Raw genomic sequence first — 18,313 nt, forward strand, 5'->3', positions numbered from 1 at the left:
TCCAGACTGAAATACTGCTACTACTACTATTAATAATAATAATAATAATAATAATAATAATAATAATAATAATAATAATAATAATGCACAAGGTTGAGCATAACGCTGACAAATACAAGAATAACCGGTAGTTTACGTTACTCTCTTCTATAATTTTAACAGCATATCATAGCAGTTTACAATCTAGATCTTAAAAGTTTATATATATTCATTTTAACTAACGAGTTAGTTATGTGTGTAAAAACACTAAAACAGGTCAACCTACTGCCCGACTTCCCCATAGCAACCTGACACCTCACCCTTCATTCATCAGACTCAGGAACTAATCTGGGCTGGCTGTTGGACAGACAGCGAATAGATTCGCTGTTTTATACGCTGACGGTAAATCGTCGCTCCGAGGAAATTTCGTGGTCTGCGAAATCTGAGTTGAAGGAAGGAGAAAAACGGCGACAGACAGAGTGCGGAAATCGAACTTATCTATATTTAAACTGTCGTTTGAAAGGTTTTGAAGCTTACGTTTAAAAATAGAAGAGATGCAGCGTTTGTCACCGATTCGGGAATATGTTGAACCCGTCGTTCTCTGTGCTCAACTTGCCAGTACGTTCTATGATACCGGTTTGCAGATGGTAGTGTACGAACGCACCAATGCGACCGACTCCGTCAATCACACCGCCACTGAGGAGGAACAACAGAAAGCCATTTCAAACTTTTTCATGACTTACACTATGCTGTCGAGCTTCCTCCCATTCGTACCCGCGTATTTTCTGGCGAGGTACGGGGATAAAGGATACAGGACGGTACCCCTTGCCGTGCCTTTGCTAGGTTACGTGCTTTCTAGAACTCTGCTGCTGCTGGTTATAGTGCTGGAGTTACCCATTGAAGTGATGTTTGGGGGTGCGGTGGTTTATGGGCTGTGTGGGGGGTTTTCCTCGTATTGGGCAGGTGTTATGGCGCTTGTGTCCGTGTCTTCGAACGAGGAACGTAGATCTCTCCATATGAGCAGGACAGAACTGATATACGGGCTGGCAGGGTTCGTCGGTAGTATAGCATCTGGACACCTTTTCAAGTTGTATGATGTCGAGCACAGACAAGGAGTACTTCTCGTGGGGCTCTGTGTATTTCTGTATATTTTGTGCTTTCTATACGTTGTTTTCGTCCTTAAAACAAACCACGATCGAAGTTCCAGGAGCAGCCTAGATCGGCAAGATGATGAAATTGGAATACTGAATCGCCGTCCCCGTGACATTATTAATATCGCCCTGCTGTTTGCCGGTGCCATTCTGTATGATGTTGCTGTTGCGGGTGCAATGGAGATTTTGATATCTTTTGTAAAGAAAGAGCCGTTGAACTGGGACGCCACGCGCATTGGGTATGGCAACGCGGCAGGGTTTCTCATCTTCTTCTCAAGTTTCCTCGGGGTCGTCGTGTTCTCCAAATGCGCGCGGGACACCACCTTGATCATAATTGGAATGCTGTCCTTCGCCGCCGGAATTTACTTTATGGCATTCGTGACAGCAACATACATGTACTATTTGGGTAAGATTATCCTTATATATCTATATTTTTACAGTATTGTTAAATGCTCTGCCAACTATGGCACTATACCGTTATCTACCGTTAGCGGAGTATTCAGACGCTTCAGGAGAGCTGCAGTGCAATATGAATTACATTTTTACGATGGCTACTGATTCCCCAGTTATGTCAGTAGAAAGGTATGACCTTTTATAAGCCTTGCTTGGTATCAAAGAGTCGCTGCAAATATATACAATATGACGGATAGAAAGGATGGATTCACACACAGATCATGCTGGGATAGCCTAAATCAATGGTCCTCACATCTGGTCCTGGAGACCCGCAGGGTTTGCTGGTTTTTGGTTTCACCTTAATATCACCAACCAGTTCAGACCCAAGAAACCAGGTGTGGTGAGTTAACTGTGTAATTAACTGCTTTAATTATCAATTAAGTGCTGAGTAACAACAAATCCAGCACACCCTGCAGCTCTCCAGGAGCAGGGTTGAGGACACCTTCCTAAAGGGTCTGTCTATACTATACTTTATAGCATCACTATAGCAACAGCTATTCAAACAATGTTCAAACAATTCAACCTTGGGGTACAATAATAGGCAGGTGTGAAACTGAAATGGTGGATATCTTTATGCATCTTTATGCAGCTTTTGAAGTGTATCTGTTAGTATATTTTACATGGCCTACACGTATTCCGCAGGAAATAGTGTACAGTTAAGCTCACTCTCTGTGACACACTGAACACTGGCATCATACTGAATACTGCCATCACACTGAACACTACTATCACACTGAATACTGCCATCACACTGAACACTGCCATCACACTGAATACTGCCATCATACTGAACACTGCCATCACAGTGAATACTGCCATCACACTGAACACTGCCATCACACTGAATACTGCCATCACACTGAGCCCTGCCATCACACTGAACACTGCCATCACACTGAGCACTGCCATCACACCGAACACTGCCATCACACTGAACCCTGCCATCCTATACAGGAGGTTTCTGACCCTTCATGGCTCTTCTCTCTGCTTTGTTACAGCTAGAGCTTTGACTTTGTTTGCTCTGATCCCAATGCCGATCATTTGCTCTCTGTTGTCGAAACAAGTCCACAGCTCTTCATACGGTAAGTCCTTGCCCAGATAGAGGGGAGATTGGGACACAAACCAACAGGGGGCATGTTTAAACATGGGGATTTCGCATAGGTGCATTTGAGCAAGAATGTTGTTTCCACTTATGTATTATAGCAACCCACTTCTCATGTGTGAGTGGCACGGTGATTTGAAAACTTCATCAAGAGTTATTAACAAATCTGTGTTTTAGCACCTTGAAAGTAATGGGTTTTTTTTCACTAAAGTGTTTTTTGATTACTGGTAATGTGTGAATGCAACACTCCACATATATGTCATTTAAATCACTGTCTTGTGGGTTATAAAGTAGTATATTTTTTGCACATTTCACTAGCAAGCAGAGACTGAGCCATGCTGTTCCAACATGTCCCTACCTATTATAAATGCATCAGCCACAATAACTTGTAATGTAACATTGTATATTCCATGTGTACCATGCACTTATTCGGTCCTATTTAGCACTCACTCTTATTCATTTCTTCCCAGGCATTAATTACATATTATTGTTGCCATATGCAGTCAGTCTACATAAAATATAGACCATTTCTCCGGGGCAATTATCAAATGAAAAATATAATTGGTAAGAAATGCTGTATTCACCAAACATTTTCCAGTCCCAGGAGAGCAGCAGTTTCTGAGCTACTCAAACCACTACTCTGGCACCAACAATTATTCCACGGTCAATGTCACTTAGATCACATTTCTTCCCCGTCCTGATGGTTGATGTGAACATTAACTGAAGCTCCAGACCCGTATCTTAATGATTTTATGCACTGCACTGCTGCCACATGATTGGCTGATTAGATAATCGCAGGAATACGTAGTTATATATAATTAGTGCTCAGTGAGTGTATATCTTATTTCTGGATTTAAAATATTTGCTCTAATATGTGTATATATATTTTAATTAAGCGAAAACCTGAAAGTGTTTGGTTGTTCCCCGGTCTCCATTACATCTGAAATAATATTACAATGCTGGGAGGCCTGAAAATGGAGAGTACATTAGTGTACAACATGGCAAGAAATGTTGTTGAAAACAAGATAAATAAACCATACATAAAATAGGGTGGCCTGTAGCGTAGTGGTTAAGGTAAATGAGTGGGACCCGCAAGGTCGGTGGTTCTAATCCCGGTGTAGCCACAATAAGATCTGCACAGCCGTTGGGCCCTTAACCCTGCATTGCTCCAGGGGAGGATTGTCTCCTGCTTAGTCTAATCAACTGTTCGTCACTCTGGATAAGAGTGTCTGCCAAAATGCCAATAATAATAATAATAATAAAATTTGGCCATTTGATCTAAACTAAATCCGTCACAGTCAGTCCAGTTCACAGTGTGAAAAAGGTGGAGAATCTCAGCTGCCAGACACAAGTACTGCTAATGTGTTGCAGGGAAAGCATTTGTAATTCAGTGAACTGGAAATATAAGCTGGCCCTCCATTTCCCGAGTGCATGCCAGAGCTGCGAAGTCACCGAACATTACTGGTTAGTCCACATTCCTTCTCAAAAAATGAGACCAAAAACTTCCCAAGTTGCATCACTGTAATAACCTCAGCAAGCACATGACTTGGAGAACTGGGCTGGGCAGTAATTCATTATTTCCTGGAGTGATTCTGAAGTGTGCAGAGACCTGCTTCACCTAGATGCATCTACCCTCATTGCTCATTCTATTCCCCTTATTCCCCTTATTCACAGCAGGAGTGACATCTGAACGGGCCCATTTGTAGGCAGTGTAATTCTGTCTGTTCACTAGGCCTGTCAGTGACACCAAATGTTTAAGTGGAGACTAGCAGTAGCAACAATCTGCTTCAGAGCAGAGTAAGAGGAATCCTGCTCTTAAATTCACTCCCTCCACACTGTACTTTTGGCATTAAAGTACTTTATAATGTGTGTTAGCTTGTGAACCAGCTGGGCATTGAAACATAATCTAATCAATCTTTGTTATAACTAATGTGCGCGAAATTGCATGTTTTTAAAAATTCATGATATAATAATTTATAATTTAGTATTTGACAGGTGTATTCCTGTACAATGTTGGATATACAGTCAAAATGATGTACCTTTTCCACAAGAACACGAACGATGCTGTTGCAAGCAACTAATCTCTTATCCAAGAGATCAGGAGATTAGTTCATAGAAAGTTGTTAATATAAAACCATTTGCCAACCTGTGTTTTTCACCATAAAATTGTCACTTAGTATTAAGTTTGACACAACATGAAAATTTATTGAATGAAAATAAAAAATAATTGAGAATTTGGAACCATTTTCCAATAACTATTACAACTGACAAAGCAAAAAAATTATATGGTTTAGGTATATATGTTTAGCCCGGTTTGGTATCTGATGATTGGTTTATACTGGGATTTCAGTTTGAGTCTTCTGATAATCCAGCCTGCTCTTTGTATGTGTGTGTGCATGAAGGGAGGTACAAAAACACAATCTTTGCACAAGTCAGATATGAGAGAAGAAGAACAGGAAGTTGCACACAGGCAAAATGTTAAATATCTGCATTTGCATCATGCAACAGAATGACCACTGAGGAGTACAGAAACATACTGTCCACTAGTATTCAGAGAAATGCCACCAAATTCATTGGATGTACAGTAAGGTCATCATGCAGCAAGACAACAACCAAAGATGTACAGTAAACAACAGTAAACTTAATTAATGACCTTATCAGGAAGTGAAGGTGGTTTGACACGGCCCAGTTAGGCAGCAGATGTGAACCCCACTGAGCCTGCTTGTCGCTCAACTTATAGGGAACTGAAATCTGAAAACACAGCAACCACACAGCAGCTGAACGAGATGCCAGGACAAGCCTGGCAGACCATCTCAAAGGATCACCCATGAACTTACTGTCCACCACTTACTGATGTAAGATCAAATGTAAGGGGTATGCAACAAAATATTGACCTTGCTAGTCATTACTCAAAATGTACTTTGTGCCAATTCTGATGCCAAGTTGAAATGGGGGACTTGACTCATTGAACGGCATTGTTGTAATGTAGTTGAATGTTTAAAAAAACAAATGCACAACACTGGTTCTCATATGGACCAACTTCAATAACAGACTCCAAAGGCAGTCAAAATCCTTGAATCAAGACTATGTACGGAACAATCTCTTACACAGCACTAAGGACACGATAAAACACACTAATCAGACTCCATTTCACAACACACCTCATTTTATATCATAGTCTATGAAAAACATATACAATGGGGGAAATAAGTATTGAACACATCAACATTTTGTCCAGTAAATGTATTTCCAATGAGCCTATTCAAGTGAAATTTGCACCAGACTTTGGTATTAACTCAGAAAATCCAGACAAAAAATCAAAACATTAAAGTCCATATGTAAATAAAGTTATGTGAAAAAAGTAATGAACACACTAAGAAAAAGCAGTACACCACAGCAAGGAAAGGCAAGGAACCCGCTGAAAAACCATAACTAATTAGGAGGCAACTCTACCTCCAATCTGTGCTAATTAATGTCAGCTGGGTTAGAATATATTGATGGGCTATAAAAGGTTTTTTTTTGTTACCAAGGTGCCACACAAGAAACATCTAATGATGGGTAAAAGTAAAGAGCTCTCGAGACCTTCGCAACCAGATTGTTGCAAAACATGAAAATGGAATTGGCTACAGTCATATTTCACAACTTCTGAATCTTCCAGTAAGCACCATTGGGGGCATTACCCGTAAGTGGAAGCAACATCACTCCAGCATCAACCGGCCACACACAGGAGCTCCTCGCAAGATTTCTGATCAGGGAGTCAGAAGGATACTTAGTAGAGTAGCCAAAGAGCCAAGGACCACTAGGAAAGAGCTCCAGAAAGACTTGGAGGCAGCAGGTACAACTGTGACAGAAAGGACAGTAGGTAATGCACTCCCCCGCCATGGCCTCTGTGCACGCTCAGCCCGCAAGACTCCACTACTGAAAAAAAGACATGTTGAAGCTCGTTTAAAGTTTGCCAAACAACATTTGGACAAGCCAGTGAACTACTGGGAGCATGTACTCTGGTCAGATGAGACCAAAATTGAACTTTTTGGCTGTCACACAACACACCATATTTGGAGGAGAAATGGCACTGCACATCACCCGAATAACACTATACCAACAGTGAAGTTTGGAGCTGGAAGTATCATGGTGTGGGGCTGTTTCTCTTCTCGTGGTACTGGCAGACTTCATATCATTGAAGGAACAATGAATGGAGCCATGTACAGAGAGATTCTTGAGATTCTTGCCATCCACCAGGATGCTGAGGATGAGACATGGGTGGACCTTCCAGCAGGACAACGATCCAAAGCATACAGCAAAGGAAACTCGCAATTGGTTTCAGAGAAAGAAAATCAACTTGTTGGAATGGCCCAGTCAATCACCTGACTTAAACCCAATTGAACATTTGTGGAAGCATCTGAAGATCCTGATTCACAAGAGGGCCCCCCGCAATCTTAAAGATTTAAAGACAATCTGTGTAGAGGAATGGGCCAAAATCACATCTGAATATTGCGGGCAATTAGTTACTTCATACAGAAAGCATCTTGAAGCTGTCATTACAAACAAAGGCTTCTCCATTAAGTATTGAATTAATTTCAGTTAGTGTGTTCAATACTTTTTTCCTATGTCATTCCACTTTATTACTCATAACTTTATTTACATTTGGACTTTAATGTTTAGATTTTAAAGTCTGGTGCAAATCTCACTTGAATGGCCTCATCAGAAATACATTTACTGGACAAAATGTTGATGTGTTGAATACTTATTTCCCCCATTGTAAACATATTATTTAATAAAAGCTGAAAATCTGCACTTAAAGTACAGAGTACAGAGCCAAATCAAGAAATGATATGTCTTTCTTTCAAGACTTGTGGAGCTCACTGTATATATAAACAACTGTGTACGATGAATGGCTGGTTTCACAGACATCAATGAAGCTTAGTCCTATATGAAATGCAGTTTTTTATGGAGAATCTACATTTAAAAATAACAGTAATAAAATGAAGTCTAGGACTGGGCTTAATCTGTGAAAATGACTTTTAGGGTAAAGATTTGACTGTAATATCTCTGCAACTGTAATATGACTGTAAGATGTTTGCCTAGGCCCAGGCATATGTGAAAGTATAACTTCCCTTTTCATGATCCTCCGCACTCACAATCAGGAATTGACTCATACATTGGGCATTAGGCCAAGTCAGTTTTCCTAAAATGTTGAAAGCTTTACACAGTTCCAATATTTCCACATTTTTGTTGTCACAGTGTGTTGTACCAGCTGTGCATATTTACTTAAATAAAATCCAGTCTAGCTTCATGCTTAAGTTAAGTAGTCAGTAAGTGTAATAGCTCCCTCTACTGACAAATCATTGACACAACATGATATAAAATCCAAAACATTTCAAAGGTGGTTCAACTTTATTATCTTTTGCAAGAATTGTATTTCTTGATATACAAGAATATCATTAATAATTTTAAAACTAGACTTTTTATTGACGGAAGTAGTAGTTTAAAACAGATTTGGGAGAGAAATGTTCAGACCATACTTCAGTGTTATTATCTTAAACTTGCTAAAGCAGTTTAACCATCAGCTGCAGTATAAAACAGCACCTAGTCCTGCTCATTCAATGTCAGCCATATCCAGAGATCTGTCCACTTCCTTATATCTACCAGCATTTCAGACCTCATTGCCTGTTTCTTAAGCATGCCCTCTTGCCAGAGTTTTGATGTCCAGGGGGGTCAACCACCTCATCTTTTACATTACATTAAATTACTGGCATTTGGCAGATGCTCTTATCCAGAGCGACGTACAGTTGATTAGACTAAGCAGGAGACAGTCCTCCCCTGGAGCAATGCAGAGTTAAGGGCCTTGCTCAAGGGCCCAATGGCTGTGCGGATCTTATTGTGGCTACACCGGGATTAGAACCACCGACCTTGCGTGTTCCAATCATGCACCTTAATCATTATGCTACAGGCCGCCCATCTTAACATCAGGCACAACCCTATCCAAAGAGCTTTGAATGTACAGCATGGCACAATAAAACTGTTGCATGTCCATTGTTCCTTATTCTACTAAATTAATAGTTGTGTGTAATGGTGCTTTTTCTCCACAGGGAAAATACTCATTACCCTCCAGCTGTCCTTCGCTCTGGCCAGTCTGGTCTATTCCCCGATCTTCACCAAGATCTACCAGGCTACGCTGGAGTGGTTCCCCACGGTCCCCTTCCAGTTCTCCAGCCTCCTCACGCTTCTCGCCATTATACCCATCAGGTAACTGGTGCACTCCGTCTCTACGGCCAAATCGTATCGATCTCTGAATTATTAATATGCTCAAGCATCATTTCCTCCTCGTTTATCTCCATGTGTGGTGTTGCCTCGCATTAGAGGGCGAGTGAGTAATGGGAACGTGACCCATTATTGTCTTTCGTTTGAAATAGAGTTCTGAAATGATCTGTCTCTTTTTTCAGCGTCGTGGGCTGCAGGACGGGCAGGCAGCAGGGCTACGAGAGGATCCAGGGCAACTGATGAGGAGAACCCCAGTCAGTCGTTTCCACCTGGACTTTGATCTAATCCTCACGGTCAACAAAACTACTGCCTGCAGATTGAATGCAAAAACATTCTATAGCAATGTCTGGAGTTACAGCAGTCATTAGAACACGGTTATTTTTCCCCAAGTTATTTCCCCGATATTGTATACATATCACATGAAATGCAAGGGTTTGATTATGCTGGATTCTCAATATCCAGGTCTTTAACTGTCACGTCTAAGTTGCAGCTTTTGCTTGGCATGCACATTGGTTGATGGCAACTTTGCCTGTCAGAATATTGACATGCATTGAGTACTACAGTGGATACAAAATGAAAACACCCCCCTTCAAGGTTTTACATCTTGTTGTATAATGGTCTGTAAATCTAATGGATTAAAATGCAACTTGTTTTGCCCTGAACCAAAGTGTACAACATACATATCTTATGAATGCAGTGAAATCATTTCAATTTAAAAAAAGAAAGCATTTAATCAACAAAACTGTCATTTTCCTATTTTTTTAAGTATAGACCCACCTGAGTGGAAGCACCTTTGACAGCTACCAGTCTTCGAGCGAGCGAACGACTTCATAGGAGCTTTAGCCCTGTGCTTTGGGTCGTTGTCCTGCTGAATATGAATTTCCGATCCATTTTCAGACTTTACAGACCTTCTCAGATTCTTCTCCAGAATATTCCTGTATTTGGCTCCATCCATCCTCGCAAGTTTGATAAGTTCCCCAGTCCTTTTAGTTGAAAAACATCCCCAACACTTTATGCAGCCACCAGCATGCTTCACAGTCGAGATGGTGTTGTTTGGGTTTTTGGCAAACATAACATTTGGCATGTATGCCAAAAAGTTATATTTTGGTTTCAACTGACCACAGTTTAGATGGACACCCTGATTTTGGGAGACTGTAAGTGGTGCCATGCACTTTCCATTCCTTAATGATAGTATTAACAGTGCTCAATGGCATCTTCAAAGCCTTAGAGATCTTTTTATATCCCTCATCTGATGTGTTCCTTTCCACAACTTTGTCACAGACTTGTTTTGGGATATCTTTGGAACACATGCTGCTGTCTTTGTGTGAGACTGTACTTCCAAACAGAGGGACCATGGTAAACAGCTGTTTTTATTCACATCAAGTTAATCGCTGTGATTCCACATAGGACATTGAGCTTAGCTTGGTTATAGTTGTGTATAGGATTGGTTATTCCTGAGATAGTTTAAGGGATGTTTCAGTAAAGGGGGTGTATACTTATCAAACCAGGTTATTGCACTTTTTTAATTAATGTTGGAAATTATGTTTTTTATAATTAGTTTTTCCCTTTGAAATGGCAAAGTATTGTGTAGATTAGACGGAAAAATAGGTAGATTGATTGCATTTTAATTCCAATAAATCTGAAAATTGTTCAAGGGGGTGTATTCATATTCTATCCACTGCATGAAAGGGATGTGTACAGTGTTTAATGTATATACAGTGCCCTCCATGATATTTGGGACAAATACTCCTTGATTTGCCTCTGATGTGAGGGTATTTTTATACATTTTGGTTACACCAGAAATTACAGCAGTGTTTATACATATGCTGAAGAGAAAAAATTAAGGGGAGCCCCCAAAACAAGCATGAGCTAAAGATGGCTGCAATACAGGCCGGGCAGAGAATCATCAGAGAAAACACCCAATGATGTCCATGAATCGCAGACTTCAAGCAAATAAATAAATGATGGGTCTTTGTCCCAAACATTATGGAGGGCACTGTATGTGTACGGTCCACTTTTATGGAAATTAATTCTATAGTATATTGATTTTTTTTCATTAAAATGTTGATAGTTAAGATTAAACATGTCCATAAACTGTGGCTGGAGTATTGGCCTTACAGAGGACAGGTAAAATGCAGATGTCAGATTACTTTGAGTCGATTTTGCTCAATGAGGATACATGCACTTACATCATGTATTTGGGCAGCTTTTCCAATGGGAGATTTGATATTTGAATTGTCATTTCACTCTGTCCTTCAGAGATTTTCTGTTGAATAGTTTTAAATCAATTGTTTTAGTCACCATTTTTGGGACCCAGAATGGTTTAAAATAAAGATAATTTGAATGTTACAGTAACACTGTACCATTGTCACCAGTCACAAACAACTGCACATCTGGATTTTTAAAAGTGTGTTTTTAATGGTTTGTGTATACATCGCAATTTGACTTGAACAGTAAATGTACCCTTGCGTAGTATGAGATTTCACACAATGTGAACGGGAATCAACTACAAAGGGGGGAAGGTGAAGTGAATGATGGTTTGAAAATGAAACCTATACATGTGCATCCAGGCTGTCCCTGTACTTTCATTAATATAAGAGCGCTATATTTGGCATTAAATATACTTAAGGCTAGATGGCTGAGGGCATTATGGGATAGTAGTTTATGAATGTGTTTCTTTATATTTTGTCCATTTTTCACAACATAAAATCATGAATCTCGACTGCTGATATCAAAAAAGGCAACAAAAAGGCAGAGACTGTTTTGTAGAAATTGTACATTCAAAGCTAATTGACAGTTAAAACTCTTTCAGTGTGAAGCAGAGAGTACATGCACAATGGAAGGACAAGAGTGACCTGCAGTACATACATTTTTTAAATTTTATTTTATTGGTCCAATATTTAAAATCAGTTGAGGTAAGGATAACTGCATCAAAACAACATCAATGAACAAGCTAATTTACACACTGGTAATTTAAACATCAAAATGTACACGTTATGAATTCTGCAATAAACAACGGACAGCAGTGGAACGAAAGGAAAGGTATGTGATAAGCTATTTGGCTTTTAACATTTTAGGTTAAAAAAAAAAGAAGAAAAAAAAAAAAGTCCCCACTGCCTGTTCACCCTCAGAACCCTTACCGAACTCAGATGAAACAAACCTGTTTGTACAAGCTTGCAGGGTAATTAATTCAGCTCAACATACAGTATAGACACATAAGGCAGTCCTAACTGACAGGATGGGAATATTGGAAGGAACTACACAAAGTCAAGGCATATTCAATGGGTAGTTACAAAATGTATTTACCTTTAACTTCAATTTTTTTTTTTTTTACGTAAATATTTTGGCAATGCAGGTCATTTACGAAGTCCAATGACAAACTCTATTAAGCATTTCAGACTCGTAAGAATGAGAAAAGAGTTTCTTAGAATTTATATTCAATTTGTATGTCAAAGAGCTCAAGTCACCTAAAGTGACTGCTAATTTTCATCCATGTTTCATCCATGAATACACGTCATACTAATTCTGTACAGAATTATAAAAAAATGTGCTACAACAGTAAGATTACAGGAAAAACAATAAAACGTATTGTAGCTGCCTTAATTACACCCCGTAATCTCACAAAGGGGAAAATGGCTACATTGGTTCGGTTGAGAAGCACAAAGCAACAGAAACATTCAGAGAGGCAGGGCAGAAGAATGCACACAGTGCAACAACACAGAGCTCATTCACACATCATTTTACTCTCCTCAATCATTATCATCGGCTATTTTACCATCCCAATTCTGGATTAAACTAGACACTTGGAGTTAAGAACAACCTGAAAATACAGTCCCTTCAGAAAGTATTGGAACAGCAAGGTCAATTCCGTTGTTTTTGCTATATATTGAAGACAATTTAGTCTGAATTGAAAAGATGTACATGAAATTACAGATCTGATTTCAGCTTTCATTTCATATCACCTTTTGTATCAGACCACCCAAGCTTTAGGTGAGCAAAAGTATAAGAACATGACAGGTGTTTCTTGTTTCCCAAATTAATCTGAAAGTCTACTCTTTGTTTTAGCCTTGGGTTTTGCCTGTGAAGACTGCATTTCTGTTAGAAAAGATAAACCAACATGAAGACCAGAGAGCTGTCTTTGGGAGAAAAGCAAGCATTTTTAAAGCTTAGATAAGAGGGGGAATCAATCAGAGCCATTGCACAAGTATTGGGGATAGCTTGTACAACAACTAGAGAAGAAAGAAACCTGAATAAACCTGAAAGATCTACTGCCTTCAAAAGCAGCAGAGTGTGTTCTGATCACTTCATTACATTACATTAAATTAAAGGCATTTAGCAGACATTCTTATCCAGAGCGACGTACAATGAAGAGCAAATAACTTAATTCAAGGTAGAATCTAGCCAGATCAAATTGATTAATGCCAGTGTTGACATTAGTAAAGCAGGGCAACATTAGCCGGCTACTTACCTAACGTTAGGTGGCACTGGTTAACGTTAGCTAGCATTCGCTAATTTACGTCAACATTAGCAGACATAGATCCTTATCTTAAATGAGCACACTGGCCACTCTGCTTGTAATCTTGATTTATCATTAGGCTGAACAATAAATGTGTTGTAAGATGAATCAGTCATTTATGATATCTTCCCATTATTTCCAGGCAAACCAGAGTGGCAATTTCCAAGTTGTTATGTCCTTGTTGTATGGATCTAATCCACTGATAAGACACATTTTTTCTTAATATTGTCTCTTTGAGTTTATCTAGTGTCATTATATTGTTGGTATCGGTTGGTTCTTGTTGTTATTCATGATATTTTGTCTGCATGCCTTGACGAAGGTTAGAATTTTTACCCACTGGTACACTATGCATCCGTACAATATGGCCACGTTTTCAGTGACTTCATGGAATACTATGTATAGAGGCTATACCACAAGATGCAAACCACACATCAGTAGTAAGAATCAGAAGGCGAGATTACAATTTGCAAAGAAGTAGAGATGAGCCACAAAAGTGCAGGAAAGTTTTATGGACTGATGAGACCAAGATTAACCTCAACCAAAGTGATGGAAAGGCCAAAGTGTGGAGAAAAAAGGGATCCGCTCAAGAACCAAAACATACAAGCTCATCGGTCAAGCATGGCGGAGGATGTGTCATGGCTTGGGCTTGCATGGCTGCTTCTGGGATGCATGGCTCACTAATCTGTATTGATGATGTAACTCATGATGATAGCAGAAGGATTAATTCAGAAGTCTACAAAAACATTCTGTCTGCCAATGTAGAGAAATGCAACAAAACTGATTGGGAGGAACTTCGTCATGCAACAAGACAACGACCCAAAACACACTGCCAGTCCAACAAAGGATTCATTAGGGAGAAAAAGTTGAAGGTTTTAGACTGGTCAAGTCAATCACCAGACCTTAACCCAGTTGAGCATGCATCTCACCTCCCCACCTCCCCCTTTGCTATTGCAATACTTTTGGAGGGGACTGTAAATGTTTTTTCATCTCATAAGAATTTCACTTAAGCTTCAGCCAAATAGAAATGTTATGATATGATATGATGTTACAGATACCCACATGCTGGAGTTCCCAGATCATTCAAACCACTCTACCTCCACATCAAAATTACAATGCGAGAGAGAGAGAGAGAGAGAGAGAGAGAGAGAGAGAGAGAGAGAGAGAGAGAGAGAGAGAGAGAGAGAGAGAGAGAGAGAGAGAGAGAGATTTGCAAAAGTATTAAAATTGATCAGTTTTTCTCTGTGTAGCGCAAACTTAACAGGGCCCATACCTTATTAATACCATCATTAATACCAAGTATGGTGGTGGGGATGCTTTTCATCTTCAGGAACTGGGCACATCTTGTCAGAATTGAAGGGAGAATGGAAAGAGCAAAAATAAAGTGAGATATTACAGGAGAACCTGTTTCAGTCTGCAAACAAACTGAAGCTCAGGAGAAACTTTCAGCAGGGCAATGATCTTAAGCACAAAGGCAAAAAGTGTTTATATAAAAAAAAAAAAGAAAAAAAAAAAGAAAAGAAAAAAGGGGAACGTTTGATCGTGGCCATGTCAAAACTCAGATCTGAATCAGATCGAGAATCTGAGCATTGTTTGAAAACTGCAGTAAACAAGAGACATCCAAAGAACCTGAAGGACCTGGAGCAAATCTGCCAAGCAAATTGGGCAAAAATCACCCCTGGGCAATGTAGAAAGCTGGTAGATACTTACCCTATTAGACTTAAAGCTGTAAAAGGTACAAAAGGTGGCTCTACAAAATATTAAAATATAAGGGTTGAATACATTTGCAAACTATACACAAAAAAAATATACTCACTGAGCACTTTATTAGGAACACTTGCACACCAACTTCTTCAGCCGATTATCTAATCAGTAATCATGTGGCAGCAGTGCAATGCATAAAATCATGTAAATACGGGTCAGGAGGTCCAGGCAGTTAATGTTAATATCAACCATCAGAATGGGGACAATTTTTTGAAGGGGGGGTTGAATACTTTTGCGAATCACAGAGGCAGAGGCTTTCCATGCAAATCGGAGAGCAGTTTGAGCTGCAGCAGGCAGTGATCACTGACAGCTGTGGCTACAGATGGTGTGGCATCCAATCAAAGTGCACACACTGTGGTGCAGAGATTAAACCCAGATCACACAGTCCTTCAGAATACCCTCTCTCATCAGTTTTTCCCTCTGAGAAAAATGAATGTTTTTTATGTCCATCCCCAGATGCAATTGGACAATCTTGTGGTTGCCCATCATACGGACATACTTCTATGTAGGAAATTAAGATCTAAACATTCCACAATTAACACAAATATTTCAAATAGTAAACCCAAATACTGACAAATGAGAATACATTCAATAATTCAATTCAGAATGCTGTGTGACCAGCATTTGCAGCAGAATCACTAGGATCACATGAAATTGAGATTAAGACTGAATGGGGTAAGTACACAATTACAAAGTGGAATTTCAAGTTTAGTAAAGGCTCAAATACTCTGAAATTTTACAATCATTAATTTCCCCTGGCATCAGCTTCCAACTGAGAGCACACTTGCCTTTCCATTGAAGATTCAAATAAAAACATATAAGAAATATGAAGGTTCCTTTAAAATGCTACAAATCAAAACTTCCCCCCCTGTTCTCTGCCCAAACACCCATCCTTTAGACAGACTTGGAAAACCAACACATGCTGGCATAACCTACAATCTTCTTCCATAACTTTGTTGAATAGTTTATGGTTTTTCAAATAAGCAAAGAGGACTATACAAACATACAATGCTAAAACAACTTGCTAAATCTAACCTGTATTGTCTATCACAAGTATCAATGTCAAAGTATATGAACGCATTATGAAATAAGGATGAAAACTATAATAATAGAATAATAAAATAGCTTAATTATGGTTCAAAAGGGACTTTAATTATAATGGAACTTCACTGCTTTGATTTTGACAACTTTTAATGAGAATAAATCAGGAAAGAGCCATATTAAAAACATGGAGGCTAATCTTTTCTTCCTGAATAAAAAGGTGTAAAAATTCTACAGATCAGAGAAGGAAAATCCCATAAAGCCATTCTACTCCATCCATAACAATTCCATAAAACATTCCACAGCTGAATCCACAACTCGGCTTATACGTTTTCCGTATCCCATTCAGAATTAATCACAATTGCAGTTCACAAGACAAGATCGATCTGGCAGACCTTTTTCAGTTTCCTGAAATTGTACTCAATAATTACACAATGTCCCCGCCCCCCCATCATGTCATGCACATACTATAAATAAAATGCGGCAGACATAGAATATCAATAGTGCAAATGCAATGTGCAGCCAAGGCATTGGATGGTAGTCCTCAATAGTAGCCACTAAGGAATTTCAGAATGCAGTCCAGACATTGGTCTACATGGAAAGTAACTCAAATGTAGAACTAACGCAAACGGTATTGGTTTGCATTTTAATTGAACTGCATTTACTTTAAACAGTTTGCATGTTTGTGGCTATATTTTCCAGAAAGGTAAACTCATCATGATATAATAGCACATGCAATAAGAATGTATCATTATGTTTCCATTGTTAAAATATACGAATCAAACTTTCACGTGACATTGTTTTTTGAATATAGTCTTAAGTGTGGTTCTGGCACAGATTGATTGACCAAAATATCCACAATAAAATAAATACAGCCAACCTTTTCAAACTCGCCCTTTTCCATGTTAGTCGAAATCCATCAGTGGAATGGCATAAGACATAAGAAGTGCAGTTTAAATGTTATCATGCAAGGGGCCCCTGCTATTACAGCAACCAGATTTGAAGACACCACTTACAGTGAGCTTTGTGAAATTAAACAATCGTAATAACTGAGAGGAGAATAATCATGCCTAAAAAGGCCTAATAAGCTTCAGTGTCAATCGCAATATATGACTCTGCATTTCCTTTGTATTCCTAAAAAGCAAAAAGCAGGAATGTTACCATATACACAATATAGCAACACCTTTTTGTGAATACTGCCGAACAAGTAACATTTATAAATATGGGTCCATACCTGTGAACACTGCCCTGTAAACCAACAAGCAATTATGCACAATTAAGACTAATTGAGATTAAGCTACAAAAAGCATGATGGGTAATAACAGGATTAACTGCATTTCAGGATATAAAACCCAATGACCAGGACCTATCATAGCACTTCATCATTTGCCAAGTATGTGCAGGAAATGATGTCAGAGGCTTAACTGGCAGGTTTCACTGATGGGCAGAAACCATAACAGGTCTGTATAAATAACAAAATACCAAGATTTTTAAGCAGTAGCACAGTTGAGAATTTTCTGAAATACTTTTGAAATTTTGTTTGTTATTGGTTCCCATAGTGACGACAAAAAAAACAAAAACACTTCCACCTTTCCACAGGTCAACAGCACCATGACAGTAACCAGTGCATGTAGAAATGTTCAATACCTTAAAACCCATTACACAGGCTTTACAGCACTATTATAATACAAGACATATGGATAAAATCAAACCCGTAAAGTCAATTATGAATAAATGAATGAACTTCTTTACAGTACCAATCTGAGCATGGTTTCATTTTTGAAGGCCAGTCATCTCCCACACTGTAGGGATTGGGGGAAGGGGGGGGGGGTCAGTACACAGTGGGGATGGGGAGGGGGGGGTCAGTACACAGTCTGGATGGGGGGGGTCAGTACACTGTGGGGATGGGGAGGCGGTTGGTACACTGTGGGGATGGGGGGGCAGTTGGTACACTGTGGGGATGAGGATGGGGGGGACAGTACACTGTGGGGATGGGGAGGGGGGGTCAGTACACAGTGGGGAGGGGGAGGGTCGGTACACTGTGGGGAT

The 18,313-nt window shown here is 39.4% G+C and overlaps 1 protein-coding gene across 1 annotated transcript; it reads left to right on the forward strand.

The window, feature by feature from the left end:
• Positions 1 to 335: 335 nt before the first annotated feature.
• Positions 336 to 11,301, forward strand: LOC133105665 (solute carrier family 46 member 2). The gene is made up of 4 exons (XM_061215924.1): positions 336 to 1,536; positions 2,582 to 2,665; positions 8,775 to 8,931; positions 9,129 to 11,301. The coding sequence occupies exons 1-4, from the start codon at positions 534 to 536 to the stop codon at positions 9,184 to 9,186; spliced, it is 1,302 nt and encodes a 433-aa protein (XP_061071908.1). The 5' UTR covers positions 336 to 533; the 3' UTR covers positions 9,187 to 11,301.
• The last annotated feature ends 7,012 nt before the right edge of the window (positions 11,302 to 18,313 follow it).

The sequence above is a fragment of the Conger conger genome, chromosome 12, assembly GCF_963514075.1.
Source record: "Conger conger chromosome 12, fConCon1.1, whole genome shotgun sequence".
NCBI lineage: Eukaryota > Metazoa > Chordata > Actinopteri > Anguilliformes > Congridae > Conger > Conger conger.

Coding starts and splice junctions, on each gene's coding strand:
- LOC133105665 (XM_061215924.1), top strand. CDS start 534: ATGCAGCGTTTGTCACCGATTCGGGAATATGTTGAACCCGTCGTTCTC. Junction 1,537..2,581: donor AACATACATGTACTATTTGG/GTAAGATTATCC, acceptor GCTTTGTTACAG/CTAGAGCTTTGACTTTGTTT. Junction 8,932..9,128: donor CTCGCCATTATACCCATCAG/GTAACTGGTGCA, acceptor CTCTTTTTTCAG/CGTCGTGGGCTGCAGGACGG.